Genomic DNA, 20,620 nt, shown 5'->3' with positions numbered 1-20,620 from the left:
CTTTTTTTTCTTTTGAAATCTTTGTTATGATAAAATGTGTGCTGGTACTTGAGTAGAGGTTGTGGAAGAATTTATTCAGAAATAAATTTGATATTATGTCCGAAGGCAAAACACAAAATATATTAAATATAGAAACAAAACATTAGGATAAGCCAGTTGTTTACAGCAGACTCATTTACTATAGCTTTGCTGGTATAGCAATTCTTGCCTCTCTTAAATAACAACTCTACGCTCTACTCTCATACTGACAGATATCACCTCCCCAGCTATGCCACTTGTATTCTGGTCTTGGTTTTTATTTTATGATCATCTGATTTTTTTTATTTCCCATGTAATTCAAAAGAATCCATTGTGAACAAGTTGACATGTGGCCATTAAGAAAGAGATACAGTTTCACTTCCACAAAAGAATTAAATGGGAGAGAATTTTATTTAACAAAAGAGAGAGAGAGCAAGTAGATTGCTTCAATCTGCAGACTCCATAATTCTTTCTCTGGATGTGAATAGCCTTTTCCAATCATGAGTGAAGGCCTGGATTTTAATTTTAGCTATGCTGCTTATGAGCTGTGTGATCTTGGACTTTACTTCTTTTGAAACATTTTGTTTCTCTGTGACTCAGTTTTCCTTTTCTTTAAAAATATGTAAGTTGGATTAGATGAACTCTAAAATGCTATAGTTTTATTCCCATTATCCCGAAAAGGTAATAGGATCTCAGAAAGAAAGCCATTTGCCCTGGCTCACACAGCTAAGTCATATAATGATATAATATATAATAATAGGAGTCAGGAGGTTTCCTGATATCATGTCCATTGCTAATTTCACTATATCAGGATTTTCTGGATCTTGTTTCTTTTTATTTCCTTTAAATGTCTTGACTATATTATGTTACACTCCTGGCTATAATCCTCTCGGCTGGCCATTCATTATCTCCATGCCCAACTCTGTTAGCCTTAACCTAGCCCAGCCCTTCTTTTTCTGTTACTTCTGGATTGCTTCTTCCCACTCTTGATCCTATTTAAGACCCCACTCTTTTTGTCCAGGCAGTGGACCTCCAGTCACCCCAGCCTACTGGCCATTCCCATCATGATCCTTCCTATGCCCCTCCTCCAGTCACCCCCAGACTGCTTGGCCATTCCTAGTGTTGAGGTTTAGGGTTTTAGAGGTGCTTGAGACCCCAAAATACTGACACACCGAGGTCCTGCCAAATGAATTCGACTCAAGTCTTCTCTCGGCAAAAGTAAAGCAAAGTTTATTAAAAATTTGCCATAATGGTTAGACTTTTAAGGAACCTAAGTATTTATGACACTTATATTGGACAAGTGGACCAGAATAATCTGACACAGAGTGAGTCTGTGCTAGGTTAATCTCAGTCCTTCATGGAGGCAAGATGGATCTTACATACAGAAAGATTGTGGGAGAATTTAGGGGTGGTCTCTTAGAGAAGGAGTGTGAGAAAAGTCTTGAGGAGGACTCTAAGAAGGATCTTTGATGGAACTGAGGTCAGACTCCAGGTAGAGGATAAAAGGTAAGGAAATAGCTGAAGGCTACCTGGAGATGACAGACAGTGGAGAGCTAGGCTAGTTTAAGGGTAACAGATTTGGGTATAAATATTTTGATGGGATCAAGGGTGGAAAGTAACTGGACAATGGAAGGCTAGGCTAGGTTAAGAGTAAGAGATTTGGGCCTAGCTATAATGAAAGGCTTGTGCCCTTAGTCAAATGTCTCATCCAGTGGGAAGATGCAATCAGAGATCGTGGGGTTTTCCAGAGCCTGTACCCCATCACTAGATCCTTCCCACAGTCTTTCTGTTTGTAAGATTCATAGAAACTATGCACATGTCCATGTTCTTCAAATAATCAAACAGGAATAGGAACCTGAGGTCAGGCTGAGCACAAAACAGCCTCCCAGCTGTCTGACCCAATGGAACCTGAGAGGTCAGGTCCCCCCAAAAACACAAAAAACCCCACCACAAAACAAAAACAAAAAAAAAATGCACTTCCCGGGTACTAGGGAAAGAGAGAGGCTTATGTACCTTCCAGTCTTGGCTGGATAAGAACTTGAGATTAGCAGTGTTCCCAGTCAGGGAACCATAAAAATGAAGAGGTTACCCACTAAGAGGGTTAGGGTTGCTCTGAAGACCACAAAATACCAAGATGCCAGATCCTGCCAAATGAATTTGACTCAAATCTTCTCTCAGCCAAAGAAAAGTAAAGTTTATTAAAAGTTTGCTTGCATTAAAAACAGAGTAAGTCTGTGCTAGGTCATTCTATGGCATTCTATGGCGCTCTCACAAACTTGAAGACAGGATGGGGTCTTATATACAGAAGGTTGTGGGAGGAGTTAATGAGGTCAATGAGTGATTAAGGTTGGGAAGTCCCTGAAGGCCACCTGGAGACCACAAACGGTGGTGGGCTAGGCAAGTTCAAGGGTGGATAGATAGGGTGGGAAGTCTAGTAAGTCTAGTAACCGACTTGCCTCATGCAAATGCATCATCAAATGAGATGATTTAATCAGAATTCAAGGGCCTGTACCTCAAGGACTCAAGGACAGCTAAGAGGGGGCTCCCAGAGCCCATACCTCATCACTAGCATCCCTAAACCTCAACAACACCTATAGTTGTACAGGGAGGAATTACATCTTTCCCTACTTCTCCCATTCAGTCCCCCTGACTGCTTTGAAAACAGTTCTGAAGAGATCTAGTAGAATTTGGAGGATGCTGGGAGACCTAACACAGCTAGAGGGCACAAAATTTACCTTTGCATACTCACTTTACACACATACTTTACCTTGCCTTTTTATGAATGGCCACAGTTTACTCTCATCCCTCAAGAATGTCCCTGTGGGGAGGGTGGATCATATTAAGCTACTACCATTTTTAGAGGCAGTACCAAAAGAGCCATGCCAGAAAGCATGAAGGCCAGGCTAGTTTCTTCTTCTTCTCTGCCCATCTCCCACTTCAAGGAACTTATGATGTTTCAGCCTTTTAAGACTATGCCAGTTTTTTCTGAACTGGCTATTACTCAGGCTAGTCCCTAGGCCAATCGAGTCTTGAAGTACATTTTAAAGAAAAACTAGCCTAACTTTCTTCAAGGGAGATGAGGTGTAGGATAATGCTCCTAACACAATATGCATAAAACCCTTTAAATAAATGGTCAAACAAATCAAAGTATTATTTTATACTATATTCCAGGATATACAAGCATAAAACATAAAACAGTCCCTGCCTTCATGAGGTTTGTAACTTGAGGTCCCTTCTATGATGTTGCTGTTTAGGGGTACTGGGACCTCAAAATAGTGACATGCAGGTCCTGCCTAAATGAATTTAACCCAAGCCTTCTTTCAGCCAAAGAAAAACAAGGTTTATTAAAGTTACACCATATTGGCAAGATTCCTTAAGGAATCTAAGCATTGGCGACACTTGTAAGTGGTCCAGATTGAATCTAAGCACCTTAATGAAGGTTGAGATGGATCTTTATATACAGAAAGACTATAGGAGAGATCTAGGGTTGACCAAGTAGTCTGGGGTGATTGGAGGGGGCAGGGGTCCTAGGGAGGATCTTGATGGGAATGACCAATAAATAGGCTAGGGTGACTTTGAGGAAACAGAGAAGGCTGGGAACACCTGGACCTGGACCACTGGCCACAAGAGAATGAGGACTACATAGGATCAAGAGTGGGAAGTCTAGGGTGTCTTGTCAGGTGTGGACAATGAAAGGCCAGTTGACTGCTATGGGTAGATGCCTCAGGCAAACACCAGATCCAGTGGGAAGAGTGAAGGAGAATTTTAGGGGATTTACAGAACCAGTACCCCTTCAAATTCATAGTGATTTTACACTTAAAAATATAGTTATAAAATAGCTCTTACTTATGCCCCGTTTAAGAGAACTTTCTGATAGTGTGCTGGGTGTTGAGCTTCTAGGCCTGTGCCAGGAAAAGTCCATCTATCCTGTGTGTCTCTGTCATGCCACAAACAAGGGACACTGTTCAACATAAGAACAGGTTTGACCACAGGTGCTTATATGCAAAACAACCAAAGATTATTTAGCAGGTGTATTCTTTACCAAATAAATTTAAGAAAAATACAATCAAATAAGTCTGGGATAGGAAAGGGCCTGCCCATTATTTTTACTATATTGTCTCTGAGATATCTTCTAATGCTAGAATAATACAATTTTTTTTTTGGATGGGGGAGGTGAGGCATTCTGGGGTTAAGTATAATGCAGTTTTAAGATGTAGTTTTAAGCTTGACATAGTTCAACAAATTTTTAAAGTTTCTGTGGAAATTGATTTGGAATAAATGATGAATGCCAAAATTATACAAATTCTTTTCCCTATACCCATAGCCAGGTTTCTGGGAGTATTCAAATTGTCCTTGTTTCATCAGTGTGCTCCAACAGTTACCTAGAGCTCTTCTGGGCTATTGACAATTGTTGTTTAACTAAATTTCTTGTATATTTGACATCTATTAACATATTCCTATCAAGGTGGATAATTAAAATGAGTAGTTTAACAGCAGTTTAACTTTTGGTTAGCATCATATAATATTTTTGCAATACTTGATTTATTATGCTGCCCTAGATATAAAAACATTGTTTTTGCCCTTTAGACTAAACTAAAGCTGCACAGATGACATCATTTCTATTTAGTGGGTGACTAATTTTAATGAATGAGTTTCTGTGATTCAGGATTAGCAATATGAGCTGTAATCCAGCCATTGGATGAGATGAAATATGCTTTCCCCAACTTACTAGCTCAGAATTTCTCTTCTGAAGATAGTGACTTAGTTGGAGATGGTGTGGAAGAATATATTTATTAGATCCATGCTCTTTCTTAGTCTTAATAAGAGTTGTTACTGTTGTCGTTTGGTTGTTTTTCAGATGTGTCCAACTCTTTGTAACCCTATTTGGGGTTTTCTTAGCAAAGATACTAGAGTAGTTTTCCATTTCCTTCTCTAGGTCATTTTATAGATGAGGAAGCTGAGAGGCAAACAGGGTTAAGTAACTTACCCAGGGTCACACAGCTAGTGTCTGAGACAAGATTTGCCCTCAGGAAATTGAGTCTTCCTGACTCCAGGCCCTGTGCTCTATCCACTGTGTTACCTAACTGCCTTCATATTTTCCTTAATAAGAATAGCATGGCAATCATCAGCAAAATGCTACATAAATATAAGTAGTCTTTATTATGTTTTTTTTTTTCATTATCTCCATCCTTCAAGGAGTACTGCCCTTGTGGGAGAAAGATCTTTTAACCTTCTACTTCTGTCTTGCAGTTGGATTAGTCATAGAAATATATAGGTAAGAGATCATTTCTTCCTACTCCTTCATTTTATAGAGATGGGTATTAAGATGGGAGAGGTCACATCACATAGTTAAAAAAAAAAAAGAGCTGAGATTTATCTGCAAAATGGGGAAATAATACTTGCCCTACCAACTTCTTAAGTGTCTTCTGAGGAAAGGACTCTAAACCTTAAAGTGGAATAAATGTATTTATAACTTAAAAGCAGCACTAGAACCCAGATTCAAACCCACTTCTCCTGGTTCTCCTTAGTCAATATCTTATTTTTCTGATTCCGTGCTTTTTCCACTATGCCACCAAAGAGCAAGCTCGTAGTTGGACCATTGAAACATGAATTATTGTGCTAGATCTCAAGACAAAACTTTTCTAAGGACTCAGATTAAATTCTTGCCTTTCATGTTATCATCTTCTTTTCCTTTAACTTTTACTGCTTCCTGAGATGTACCCAAAGGTATAAAGTAGATTTTTATATAGTTCTGTAGAGAGAATATTAGTTAACCACAATAGTTAACAATATCAGGTCTTTGGCATAAATTCAATGAAACAGCACTTAACCTCCATTTTTATGTAGACATATCCCTCTGTTTACTATGTAAAACGCCAAGGTAGTAGTAAATTAGAGGCATTCTTTTATCAAAATTTTCAGAACAATCACCTATAGTTAATCTTCCACACTTTCATAAAACACTGTACCACCTTGAGTCCCTTTGAGCAAGGTTCTTCATTGGACTTTTCTGTCCTGTGATCATCATGCCTGGCCTGGCCTCACTCTCCATCTGGTGTAAGAACTGTCAAAGATGATGATTTCTTTTATCTTTGGCAGTTATTTACTCTAGAGAACAATTGAGAAACCCAATTACCTATCAATATGCTTATTGACAGCTAGGTGGCATAGTGAATAGAGTACTGGGCCTGATGTCAGGACAGTCTGAGTTCCTCCAGTCTCAGACTTGCTCATTCTAGCTGTGTGACACCAGCAAGTCATTTAACCTCTGTCTACCTCCATTTCCTCAGCTGTAAATTAGGGATCATAATAATAGCTACCTTCCAGTGATGTTTTAAGAATCAAAAAAGATAATATTTGTAAAGCCTTTAGTTCAATGTTTGACAGATAATAGGTACTTAATAAATGCCTGTTTTCTCTTTCTCTTGTTCCCTTCTCTTATTTCTTAGAAAATATGTTCCAGATAGGTATCACAAATTCCCTTCCTTCTCCCCACCCAAAAGTCAGCTGTAGGCAAAGCAGCTTGCTAATTATTTGCAATCTGATGTGAATTATATGGAACCATTGAAGAGGCTGATTCTATCTGTGCATTTGGTAGTCACCCTGTATTTGATAGAAACTAATTTTCTTCCTTAGCAGGTCACAAAATAAAAACATCTTTTGGGACAGAAAACTCTTTTAAAGCAATTCTAAGCACAAGTACTACCTACTATCATAGCTAACATAGATGATAAACCTTTATACAGCTAAGCTCACTAATAACTTGGTTAAATAAATCACATATCTAGAGAGCCACATTGTTTACTGTATACCATTCCACAATTGCAACATGATTGTAGGAAGTAACAACTCCCTTCTCTCCAAGTAACCTGAGTCTTTGGAAAGCCTTAAAGCCTGTGGGACAGATTCAGATTTGAATAGGCCCAGGAAGCCTGTGTTTCATAGGTTTCATCTGAAATCATCTGAAATATATCATCTGAAATCTTCCCTAGACTAAGTCAGGTTCCCATTATGCCAGGGAGGTACCTGCATAAATTCAGAAGCATTTTTGCAACCTCCTCAAGGTCTGGCCTAAGTCTAAGGTAGCTACACCTATGTCTTTACACCCTAAGCTTCTTTTTTTTTTTGCTTTTTTGAAGGGGGGAAGGTTGGGAGTTGTGACTTGCCCAAGGTCACACGGTTAGTAAGTGTTAAGTGTCTGGCTATAAATTTGAACTCAGCTCCTCCTGACTCCAGGGTGGGTGCTCTATTCATTGCGCCACCTAAACACCTTGAGCCTATTCTTATCATGATTTAAACCCCAGAAAAAAAAAGTTCAAGGGTTTAGAATTGGAAACAATATATAAGAAATTGATGTGGGTTTTTTTTGGCCTTTTTGGAGGGGGAAGACAGGGCAGTTGGGGTTAAGAGACTTGCCAAGGTCACACTGCAAGTAAGTGTTAAGTGTCTGAGGCCAGATTTAAACCCAGGTCCTCCTGACTCCAGGGCCTGCTATGCCACCTAGCTGCCTCTTATGTTTTTGACATATTAGGAAGATTCTACCTATAGCATCTGAAACCAGATTAAAATGTAAGTGGGAAATGTTTAATGAAATCAATAAAAATATGATAAAGCATAGATAATATCTCATTGTAAAACTAGGTCAATATGCAGTCCACAGGGATCCTTATATGTGGATTAGTGGCCCCCTTTCTATTGGAATTTGAAACCACTAACCTATAACTTTCAGATTCTAGATTAGCAATCAAGAATTAGTTTCTAAAAGTCAAATATTTCTTTAGAATTTTCATGAAAGTAAGAAAAAATTATTTCATTTTTCTTTTTCTAGTTTGCACCTTGATAAAAAATTTGTCACTTTCCAAAATGCCTTTTCAAGGTGATCCTATAATTGGTAAGTAATTTTTTTCCTTCAACTAATAGCTTTCAATCATTGTAGTTTATTTTGCTAATTTATTATCTATTTCTTCATTATCTGTCTGTTCATTTTCCATTGCTATCAAATCATGATAACTAGAAATGCATCTGTTAGGACAAGGTCATAAGAATTTTCCATTTTAAAATTTTGAGGGGGATTTTGGGAAAATAGTGGAATGTTAGACCCTAGAGAAGAAATCTAGACATTTCATTAATACTCCAGATGAATATCTAAATGTTCCAGATTGAAAAAAAAAGTATCTAAAACAGATCAGCTAAAAACTTTACTCAGGTCAGGCTACACAAAAAAATTGCAAAATCTATGAACCCTGTGGAAGCTCTGAATAGATACAAGCCAGAATAGATGGAAAGCATGGTGAAGTGGGAAGCAAGATCCAAGCTGAATGTTGAGGCAGCAGAAAGAAGGGCTCTCAGTAAAGCCCAGTGCTAAAGTGGTACAAGAATCCCAAAGCATCTAGAGAAAGGCTTCAGTCCCAGAATAGCCTCACAGCCCCAGTTACAGCAGAAGAAAGGCCCCAAGCAGTATCTGTGCAGCTCCAGCATAATGTTGCATCCAGATACTCTGGGCCTGAACTACAGCAGGAGACAAGGCCAAACAGTTCCTAGAGAATATGGGGCCAAATTTTAGCCACTGTAATCATGACCAAGAATGATCTGCATAGGGGTGGCTAGGTGGCATAATGAGTAAAGCACCAGCTGCATCGTCAGGAGGACCCGAGTTCGGTTTCGGCCTCAGATACTTAACACCCACACAAAAACTAGCTGTGTAGCCTTGGCCAAGTTACTTAACCCCAATTGCCCTCCAAAAAGCAAAAAAAAAAAAAGAATGATCTGCATATACTATTCAGAAGTATCCATGCAGAGTATGACACAGGTGCACGTCCTCAGTTCAGGCACAGGTTGGTGATGTGAGCAAATACAATGAAGAATACCTTGTACTGATAGCAGAAAGCAACTCAACAAAAAATAGAAGCAGAGCTTCAAAGAAAAAAAAATGGCTCCACCAGAAGGACTACAGAGTACCTGAAATTAAGGCAAGGAAGAAGAAATAGATTGCATAATTAATATTTCACATATTTCACAGGTGTTAGGCAAGGTCCCCCTTTTTTACTCCAACCTCCCTCTCCTTATTAGAAAGACAGAGATGTAGGCAAAAAAAAAAAGTTCAAAAGAACATGTAGGATATAGAGAAGTATTCAATTAATGGTTACAGCCATGAACACAAATTGGATGAAGTCATCCCTAAAATAGAATAGGCTAGTAGAATGGATTACAGAAAAGAAATCAATAATGTGTTATTTCCTAGAACACTCTTAAAACAAAGATTCACATGTTAAAATGAAAGGCTATAATAGAATCTACTGTACAATTGAATTTTTTAAAAAGTAGAGGTGGCAGTCGTGATTTCAGAGAAAAGTGAGATATGATAAAAAGAGATAAAGAAGAAAATTGCACATTTAAAGACACCATAAAAAACAAACCAAAACTAATACATACACACAATAACATAGCATTTAAATACTTAAAAAGATGTTAAGTGAATTAGAAGGAGACCTAGATAATGAAATTTTAATAATGGGGAATTTCCCTTGTACCATTTTTCAGATTAGACAGATCTAACCCAAAGATAAACAGGAACAAAGTAAAGAACCTGAATAGAGCTTTAGAAAACATTTTACCTTTAAAAATTATATTTCTGCATATATTAGGACATACTTCTTTGTCTGTTAAGCTAAACTTTTGTTCAAGGGACTCTGTAGAGTTACCCAAGGGTGCTTGCCTCTAATCAGGGTGGGGAACCTGTGGGCCTCAAGGTCACATGTGGTCTTTTTGGTCTTATGGTGTAGCCTTTTAACTGAGTCCAGGTTTTACAGAACAAAATCTTTTATAAAGTGATTTGTTCTATGAAGTTTGGATTCTGTCAAAGGCCTCACTTGAGGACCTAGAGGGCCACATGTGACCTCAAGGCTTCAGGTTCCCCACCCCTTTATCTATGTAGATCTCCTTTTTCTCCTGATCTCTTTTTCCTGAAAGAACTGATATACCAGGAAGACTAATATGGTATTAAAAAGTATTAGAAAATCAAGGTTTGTTGTTTGTTTGTTTTTTTGCTGTAGCTTTTGCTACTTTATTAGATAAAAATCAATTTTTGTTCCTTTTTTAACAGGTAACTGGCAGTGGTTAATAAATGATAGTTTAAAAAATCTCCATCTTATCTCAAGTACTTCAAGACAGCATATCAAGGTACAATTATCTTTTCACACTCTTGACTTTTAATAAGATCATGCCCATGATTATTTTCTGTTTTTTTTTTCTTGTCATATCAAAGTGCTTAGTATTTTAGGCACCTATCTGGCACCGTGGATAGGGCACTATCCATGTAGTTTACCTGGAATCAGAAGACCTGAGTTCAAATCCAGCCTCACATGTTTCCTATCTGTGTGACCCTGGACAAGGTTGGCTAAGATGACAAAACAGGAAAATGATAAATGCTTGTAATTGTAATGTAATTTGAATTTGAAGATCCCTTTGTGTTGGCAGGTTGTGTTGTGTTGTGTTGTGTTGTAGCAGGTACTTAGCACTTAGTAATTGATCAAACCTCTTAGTAATTGATCAGAAGGTATGAACTCGTGTCTCCTGTTGCTGACATAATACCTAGGAAGGGATTGGCTGAAATAGGAAATGGCTAATGCTATGTATATAAGAAAAGCCCCAGAGAGGCACAGTCAGAATTTCTTGGGACCAGCATCTGGTGGCAGAGCAGCTACAGAAGAGAGAATGGAGAACTGATCCAGAATTTCTTGAGAACTTGTGGTGGTGGAGCTTCTTCTGAACAGGAGCCCAGGTGACAGAGGAACCCAGAAGCCAAAGGGCTATAAATAATTGTATACCCTTTGATCCAGCAATACCACTTCTAGAGTTATATCCCAGAGAGATCAGGGAAGTGGGAAGAGAACCTGTATCTACAAAAATATTTATAGCGGCTCTTTTTGTGGTGGCAAATGTCCATCAATTGGGGAATGGCTGAACAAGTTGTGATATATGAATGTAATGGAATACTACTGTGCTTTAAGCAGTGAGGTGCAGATGGACTTTATAATAACCTGGAGAGACTTATATAAACTAATGTTGAGTGAGAAGAGTAGAACCATGAGAAATCTATACACAATCACAGACACAACATATGTATGACGACTAACTTCAATAGACTGCTGGGCTCCTCTCATCAATGTAAGGTTATAAGACAACTCCAAAAGAACTCATGATCGAAAGAGATATCCACATCCAGAGAAAGAGATGTGGAGTCTGAATGTAGATTGAAACAAACTACTTGCTGTGTTTCTTTTTCTTGTTTTGTTTCCTCTTTCCCACTGATCATTCCATCAGTTATAATCCTTTACAACCTGACTAATGATTAATGTGAAGACATTTGTAGGTCCTATATTCGAGTGCATGCTGCCATGATGGGGGTGGGGGAGGAAGAAGAGGTGGAGAAAATTTGAAACTCAAGGGACTGTAGAACTGAATGTTGTAAACTAAAGGCAGATAGATAGATAGATAGATAGATAGATAGATAGATAGATAGATAGATAGATAGATAAAGCAAAAACAAAAATAATAAAATGAATCATTTTAAAGTGGGTTGGCATTATCCCATAGGACTGATGATCTGTGCTACTCACCTCCTTAACAGTGATTCATACATTTTTGGACAAGGATAATGTAGGAATTTCTTTTGCTTCTAAATGAATATTTATTACAACTGTAATGTGTGCTGTGCATTTAAGATATGTATGTCCACATGAATTGTCTAACCATAAATTACAGGGAAGTATCGATAGATTTCTGCCATCACCTGTACATGACATTTTTTTTCCTGTCTATAGGGGAGTAATAGAAGCTGTGTTGAGTTTGGCTGTCCTGTTCTCTTCAAAAAGAGAGGGGTACTGGACCCATATTATATCTATCTGACCTTCTAAATATTGCTCTTCTAGGAAATGATTTTTTTTTTTAAGGTTTAAGCTACTTTCCTGACTTTCCTATTTTTTTTTAAATTCAGTTGTTCACTTATATCTGATCTTTATGGACCATAACACAGCAGCACTATCATGGAATTTTCTTGAGAAAGATTCTAGAGTGGTTTACCATTTCCTTTTCCAGTGGATTAATGCAAACAGAGGTTAAGTGACTTTCCCAGGTTCACACAGCTAATAAGTATCAGGGGCTAGATTTGAACTCAGGTCTTCCTGATTCCAGACCCAGCACTCTGTTGAGCTACCTAGGTGTCTCACTTTCCTGATTGCTATCACCTAAAGGAGTGATGTATAGGTAGGTATAGCCTAAATAATAAAGGTAAAACCCAGAGTTTATACCCATAGGCTTGACTCTTGCCAATGAAAAACTAATCGCACCAAAGTACATCACAGATGGTGATGCAAACTGATTTGTCCATCCAAATAGCAAACTAAATCAGAGAAATTCTTCAAATTAGAATGTAACAGAAAAGACCCTAAGCAAATAACCCTGCACTTAGAGCAGAGATATCTCTGCTCAACCAAAAGAGAGATCACAATTTCATTGAAAAGGAAATTCACCTAAGTCTCTGGGCAAGCAAGGTAAAAATCAAAGAAATGGGGAGCCAATTTACCCCTGCATATCTATCTTTAGAAAACTTTTTTTTTTCACCCTCTATGGGTCTCTCCCTGCAGGGAATCTAGAAACTAAGGTATCTCTCTCTTAGCAAGAATGAAGAATGTCTCTCCTTTCAAAAGTAATTGCACCAACTCCATCTCTCCATTGAATCATCATTCTTTCCACTATTTAGGAGAGTTTTAAGCAAATATTCAAGGATTTACTGGAAAGCTGGATTGTACAAGGTGTTGGGTTTCTTTTAAGATTTTTTTTCCTTTCACATTAAGGGTAATTGGGATAAGAAAATAAATGTGTTCATTGAAAAATAAAATTTTAAAAAGTAAAGTGGGTCAAACTAAATGACCTTGATACCCTTTGTAGCTCTAAATCTGTAATCTATGCAGGATTTTTTGAAAAACTGCTTTTTTTTTTTTTCAAAACGTTGTCTTCTCTCTTTTTACAGTATTTTCTCTACTGTTACAGTGTTTTCTTTACTGTTTTCTTATAACTCCTGACAGTTTAGACATGATTTGTCATACTGATTTGACATTATTGAAACTGAGTTGTGGTCTTTTCATTTGAATATCTTTTCTCTTGCATTTTCATTGATTAAAAATGAACTAGTTTTGGGTTAATTTCTGCTTGTGATGATGATTTTGAAAAATCTGTTGTTTGGAATGCTTTCAATGTTTTGAGAACACTTACTCTGATGGAGAATCAATTTATCTACTCTATTTTGAACTGATTAACTCCAAAGAAAATCTTTTATGGTATGACTTTGAAACATAAAATATATATGTGTGTGTGTGTGTGTGTGTGTGTGTGTGTGTGTGTGTGTGTATCTTAGAAAGGAATGACATCATCTTGTTTCTATTTTTATTTATTAAAAATGTAGAGTTGTTGTGCTTATAGTCATTAATAGTACAGTTATTTCTTTACTTGTCTCTTCAAGTCATATTATTGCATTTGAAACCTTTTATAACCTCCTAGGTTTGACTTTATTTTAGGAAGCTGCTGTCTCAGCCCTGGCAACATTGTGCAATGAATATTACCTGAATCATCAAGGAGAAGTTGATCCTGTTCTACAGGGTAAGTGATTCATAGGTCTTGTCTGTTTTATTTAATTAATACCATTAATTATCCCTGTTGAATGTACTGATAGAAAATGAAAAAAGGGGCCTTTAAACACCACCACTATGGATTAGTATAATTATAAGCCTAACGTAGTGGTGTATAATTTTAAGGTTTACTTAATCACTAGAAAACGTATATAATAATTAATGTACACAAACTTTTTGTTTTATGTGAAATAATACCCTGGAGGGATTCAAGATATAGAATAATACCCTTAATAGCAGAGGTTCTTAATCTGAGGTCAACAGAGCAAGGAGCCTATGAATTTGAGTGGGAAATTTATTTGATGCTAGATAGAATAGTGGGTTAGGCACCAGGCCTAATGACAGGAAGACCTGAGTTCAAATCTGGCCTCTAGTTGTGTCACCATGGGCAAGTCACTTTACCTCTATTTACCACAGTTTCCTCATCTGTAAAATGGGGATAATAATAGCACCTATCTCCAAGGATTATTATGAGGATCAAATGCCATAAAAATTGTAAAGCACTTACCACAGTGCCTGGCACATAATAAGCACTATATAAATGTTAGATATTGTTATTATGAATGTAATTGGTTTCTTTTGTAATCTTATATATTTTATTTTATTCACTTAAAAATATTATTGTGTGAAGGTGTCCATAGATTTCACCACAGTTACAAAGGATTCTGTATCATGAAAAAAGGTTACATACTGCATTAGTGTCTGATCTTGAATGGAGTTCTTTTTACATATACCATAAGGCAATTACTTGTCAGTAATGTCAATTATTGTCAATAAATAAACTTCTAACTCAAGTTACTTCTTTTAAAACTATAGTTTTGAATTTGAAATAATTGAAAGCACAAAGATTTCTATTTTTTTTCTAGGAAAGTTAGTGCATGAGGAATATAATATTGTATATGAGGAAGAAGTACCATTTTCTGGTAGAATGTCCTGTGATACTAGACTCAAAGGGGAGAGGGTCGGAGGGAGATTTTGTGGCTTCATTTTTTCAAGTGTATACTTCTGTTAGGTCTCAATTTGATAGGGAAGTATGTTTTTACAATAAAAATTTCACATTTATATAAACTTTTCAGCTTATGAAGCACATTCCTCACAAATTCATTATATGTTCATAAATTTAAAGCTGAGTGACACCTTACAAGTAATCTAGTTCCATCCTCTTGTTTTACTAATGAGGAAACTGAAGGAGAGATGAGAAATGACTTACTTAAAATCATACTGTCAATATGTTTTAGAAATGGAATTTTACCTCATATTCTCTTATTTCACTATACTACTTTGTCTTCAAGATAAGTAGTTTAAGTATTGTTTCATATAGGTGTAATGGGAATGTAAATTTAAAGATCTTCCCTGCCCCTAGGCTAAAGTGCACCTGGAGCCTGGGGTAGGAGGCTTGTTTTTCAGTAGATACTTTTTGATTGGCCGGTGGGTCCAAAAGGTTGTTACATTCTCTGAGCCAGGAGAAGGCTATATAAGCCCTAATGTGAGGCTTTGTTTTGGGTCTCACTTTGAAAAGTGTTCTGTGATTTGATCAGATGAAACTCTGGGAAGCTGTTGTTCAGGGCCCCCCAGCTTTGAAACCCAGATGTTGATTTGGTATGGATGTAATGGTTGGACAGTTTGGAAATCTGTCTACTTGATCTGTTTCTGTCTTGATAATTCTGTCTGTATACTCTGAAGTTCGGGGTGCTGTCCTTTTTCCCCTGAACTAGGGAAACGATATATGTTTGACTGATTAAAGTAAGCTTGTTAACCCATTTTGAGTTGCTTTCCTTTAACAAAGCAGATCTAAGAACCTGTGGTGGCAGCAACCCTGGGGACACTGGGGTGCTTGCTGCTACAATCGGGAAACAAAAGTCCATAGAGGTTGTGACTTGGATCGCTACTAGGTAGCAGACTTGGTACTCCAACATGATCATTTTTACTTTAAATGCAGCATCTTTTTCATTGCATTATTCTACTTCTACTGCTTTAGTAAGAGTATCACATCCCTTTGTGGGTAGAAGAATTTTGCTGGGTTCATATGGTTTAGATTAAGAAGTTATCTTTTCAAGGCCAATATCAAGAGTAGTTGGTGATTATGGTGCTATATATTTTTACCTCTTGTCTTATCAACTTTTTGTGTCTCCTGACTTTATGGTTTGAAAGTGTTTAGGGTGATTTTTTCATAGAATTTGGGAAAGGTTGGGTAAGGTTTTGATCGTGGAATTGGGGAGATGTTGGAAGAGGACTTGAAGTTGGGCAGCTTTTGTTATTTAGTTAGAAAACAATTTGTCTGGCCATTTCTCTGGCATGAATGTGTGATAATGTTGAGAAAATACATGATTGTTAGACAAGTAAACTCAGTGCACATCAGTTGACTTTTTCTTGAGAATTTACCATGTGCAAAACATTTTTTGTGTTGTGAAGTGAATGCAAAAAAACCAAAACTGAATAATTATCGTCAAGTATTTTATAATATAATGGGAGTCTAAGCTTGAAAATTTAAAACTATAGGGCAAGCAATTACAAAACATTAAGTGTCAGCTTCAGGAGCTTACCCTCCCTTATATTAGGGAAGATTTGCGAACTTCATTGAAAATTAAATAGTTCAAAATAGTATGTGCTTAAATTTTTGCATGAATGGTTTTGACCAGTGGTCTCTAAAATGCTGACTCCTAAGGGGCCAGAGTATGATCCCAGATAGTAATGTTCCAAATTGGAGGGTGGCAAGAAAGATTTAAATCTAACCTCTGGAGGAGATGATCAGATCTTGAATTTATCTCTAATACAATCATACCCACCCTTTACCCAGCATCACCCAACACTCCCCATTTCATCCACTCCAGGCAGCCTCCCCCTTCCTGTACTTTACATCAAATTCCTTAGGGCTGTTATTATCTAACTATATACCAATCACTCTTAGCTGTAGCTCCACAGGTGGCATTGGGAAAATTTTTCTCAGTTTAGTAGCATACCCACCTCCCATCTCTTAGTACAACTTTTGACTATGTGAGGTACTTCTCAGAGAATGAGCCCTATATTCTAAGACCTATAGTCTATACTATAGTATAGTCTATACTATATATATATATATATACACACACACACATATATATGTACATATATATTCTATACTATACTATATTCTAGACTATATTCTAATCCATGGGTAAAGACCTTCTTTCTGCCTTTTTGGGTAAGATACAAGTCTTTCAGTCACACAGCATGAACAGACAGAGGTAGTTTACAGGTCTACATTATAGATTTTGTTATGTTACTTTTCCTTTCAAAATGCACCCTTCTGTAAAATTTCCTTTTCTCTTTCGAGATCTCTGCCATCCTTTTAGTCAGGAAGATTTATAGACTTTATTTCATTCTTGACTCCTTACTTTCATTCAACCCACAAGTATCCAAATAGTTGTTAAACGTTGCCATTTCTTAGCTGACAATGTCTCTCAGATACTAACAAAGATGAAGGAATAAGAGGAAGCAGTACAGGCTAACTCTCTAACAGCTCCAATGAAGATTGATTAAGATTATAAAATTTAGTAATAATTCCAGGGAGAAACCATACTAAGTAATTTTTTCAGCAAAGTTATCAGGGGAGGTAACCAGAGAAAGGCCTTTGGTCAGTAGGATGGAGGTCCAGCCACAAAGATCCATATAAAACCTTCAAGCTTATTGATTTGAACCTTTGTCTGTGTAATGACTGGGGATGGCACAAGGTAATAGAGGTGACCATTTAACTTTTGCATTCAGACTGCAACTCAGGACCATGGAGTCAATATAGAGATTTGGACCTGCTTGCAGCTAGGTAGAACCTACAGCAAGGAAAAGGAAGAATAGAAGCTAGGGCCTGCAGAGAGGGAATGCAGACTCATGGATGAGCCTATAGCTCTATTACTCTGACCCCTGAGCAGTATCTCAGGCTAAGCTCAAATATCTGGGCTAGAACTTCCATTTCAGTAATCAGTGCAGGGAACATTGACTAGAGGAAAGTCTGCAGTTCTATTGCAGTTACCCGACTTGAACTGTCACTGAGGTCCTTAAAGTTTAAACATGGCTCTACAACTGTAGATAGTTACATGAAGATCCAGAAAATATAGAACAGGAACCAAACAAGGACTGAGTAATTCCTTCAAAATTGTGAAAATCAGACCCTAACACAAAGTCTCAATTCAGGTATTAAGAATGGAAGAAAAAATAATCAAATAAAGACAAGGATAAATAGCTATTATTGAGCCTGAGGCACCCAAAACAAAAGCCCAGAATAGAATAATTCCCCAAAATATATAAACAAAGCTCTAATATAGCTTATCCAGAATTCCTGGGAGAAATGAAGGAAGAGTAAAGAAATATTATAAATGAAATGAGTGCTGTAGAGGAAAGAATTTTGAAAAGAAGTGAGAATTCTAGAGGATAGACTTTGATGGAGAATTAACAGCTAATTATAAAAGGTGCAAAACCTTATCCAAGTCAGTAGATTTATTGAAAATTAAAATCGATCGAACAGAAATTAATGAATCCATGATACAACAAGAAATATTAAAGTAAAAAGAATGAAAACATAGAAGAAAATTTAAGATATCCCACGTAAAATACAGCTGTCCTGGAAAATATTACAGGGAGAAAAACATTCTAATGATCACTAGATAGTTTGAAAGCCATGACCAAAACCAGTGCCCATAAACCGATTTTAGAGAAATCATGAATGAAAACTGTCCAGATATATTAGAACTAGAGGAAAAATTAAAATAGAACATCATAGCCAAAATCTAGAATTTTCATGTAAGAGGAAAAAATAAATGTGTGCATACATGTACACACATAAACATACACATCATGTATGTTACTACCTGGAATAATTTACCCAGAAAAATGTATAATCTTATAGAGGGAAAAAGGGATCTTTAATGAAATAGAGGACTTTAAAACATTGCTGATGAAGTAACCAAAGCTGAGTAGATACTTTGGAATGCAAACACAGGAATAAAAAAAACAAATCATTAAAAAGGTAAATATGTGTGAGTAGTTAAAAGCAATCATAAACAAGGATAAAGTATTTGTGTTTAAGTGGCATAGAAAAAGGTAGTGTCTCCTAAGAGTATGAAAATCCTCAAAGCCCGTAGAAGGAGTTAAAGAAAACAGAGGGCAGGGGCAGCTAGATGGCACAGTGAGTAGAGCTCCAGCCCCAGAGTCGGGAGGACCCGGAATCAGTTCCAGCCTCAGACACTTAACACACACACACACACAAAACTGGCCATGTAACCTTGTGCAAGTTACTTAACCCCAATTGCTTTAAAAAAGAAGAAGAAAGAGGGCCCAAGATTTATAGGGATAAGTGACCCCTTTTTTTGGTTGAGTTTTATGCCACTGCTCTAATACATGGTCAGTTTTGTTTGAAGATAAAATGTGTACCATCTGTTTGGTCCATTCTAATTTTCAGGGAGTTTGTACTTCTTGTGACAGACTCTTAATTCACTTTCCAATTCTTTTCTCCATAGGTCTCATTTGTTTTGCAATTTTTTCCTCAACCATTTTCATTTTGTCAGTTAAAAAATTTTTTTTGCAACTCTTTATCTCTTGTTTTATCTTTTCTAGTTGAATTCTACCCAAAGTCATGGATCATTTTCTTGTTTTATGTTTGTGTTTGAGCTTTGCTGCTACCAAGTGTAGTGGCAACCACACTGGTGTACCCAGGATGGCAGCATAGGTTCTTAGATCTGCTTTACTAGGAAAGATAGCTGTTTAAAGGGTCAACAGTCTTTTTTATTTACATTCACTAGTTCAGGGGAAAAGTTAGCACCCTGAATTTCAGAGAAAATACAGGCAGAGAAATAAAGACCAACAGACAGGTCTCTGACTGCCTGAATCAACTATACACTTTATATACATCCCTAAATTCTAGAAAGCCTTTACATCTGAGCTGTTGGAAAGCTGTGAAGATATGGTCACTCAGAGTCTCGACCAGGGAATCACAAGATCCTTCTCATAATAGAGCCCCCAAAGCAAAATACTAACTCAGAGTATATATATACTTCTCAGAGTCAGAAGGCATTACAACCCTTGTGACTCAGTGCCTAATTAGAAATGAGCAAAAGGAGTGAAAGCCTTCTTACAAGCAAGCCTCCTCTAAGTAAGCTTCCTTTAATGGGCTCTGTGTGAGGCCTATTAATGGGCAGGGAAGATCTTAAATTCCATTAACATTACATTTGACCCCAAGGTCTTTCATGTCCATTACATAAGCAACTTGTGTCTGGATAAGCATTAATATCTAAAACATAATTCTCACAAAATAAACACATCATGAGCAAAATACACAGTAAGATAACAGCTCATTACCAGAGTGGCCACATGGCCTTAAACAAACACAAAAGTATATATATATATATATGTATGTGTATATATATATAACATAACAACATTCTTTGGGGGTCAGAATTTTGGGGCAGTGAGTTTCTCCCTCAATCCAAAACAAAAATGTGCAAGTAAAAGTTTTCTTGGGATTGTGTCCTTCTCCCCATACTGCTGTTGCAGGCTTACTCCTGGCACTCTCAGGTGTAGAGTCTACAAGCCAAGTCCCAGTCTTAACACTGCTCCAACCCCTACTTCCAAGGCCTGAGGGGCAGCTGTGCAGCAAAGCCAGCAGGGTGGGGTCCTTTGAAGGGGTCCATGGCACTTCCCGCCACCAACCACAGTTCCTCTGGGTCTCAAACCATCCCAGAGGGATGCAGCAGAATAGCACATTCAGAGCTCTTACCTTGCTACAGAGTTTTTTCTTGCCTCAATTCTGTGCTCCGGGGTTCCTCCTCTTACAGACCACTCCTGGCTCTTGCTTCCATCCACATGCAGACAGCTCTGCATTTGCACTCTCAACTCACCAAAGTTGGCATGTAGGTAGGTCTCCATTGTTGCTCCATGGCTCCACAGAG

The 20,620-nt window shown here is 37.4% G+C and overlaps 1 protein-coding gene across 8 annotated transcripts in view; it reads left to right on the top strand.

Moving 5' to 3' along the window:
- Positions 1–20,620, top strand: part of TBCD (tubulin folding cofactor D) — a 572,945-nt gene that overhangs the window by 395,643 nt on the left and 156,682 nt on the right. For 7 of the 8 annotated variants that reach the window (XM_069076616.1, XM_069076621.1, XM_069076615.1 and 4 more), the window contains 3 exons: positions 7,847–7,909; positions 10,121–10,197; positions 13,593–13,674. In XM_069076616.1, coding sequence (XP_068932717.1) covers positions 7,847–7,909; positions 10,121–10,197; positions 13,593–13,674 — 222 coding nt within the window. The remainder of the gene's footprint in view (positions 1–7,846; positions 7,910–10,120; positions 10,198–13,592; positions 13,675–20,620) is intronic. The other variant, XM_069076618.1, reaches the window with a different exon arrangement.

The sequence above is a fragment of the Petaurus breviceps genome, unplaced genomic scaffold, assembly GCF_028583685.1.
Source record: "Petaurus breviceps papuanus isolate PSGF00001 unplaced genomic scaffold, PetGlider_PUasm1.0 90925, whole genome shotgun sequence".
In the NCBI taxonomy this organism is placed as follows: Eukaryota; Metazoa; Chordata; class Mammalia; order Diprotodontia; family Petauridae; genus Petaurus; species Petaurus breviceps.
Note: the sequence above shows the minus strand (reverse complement) of the source record. Positions and strands in the feature narration are given on the sequence as shown.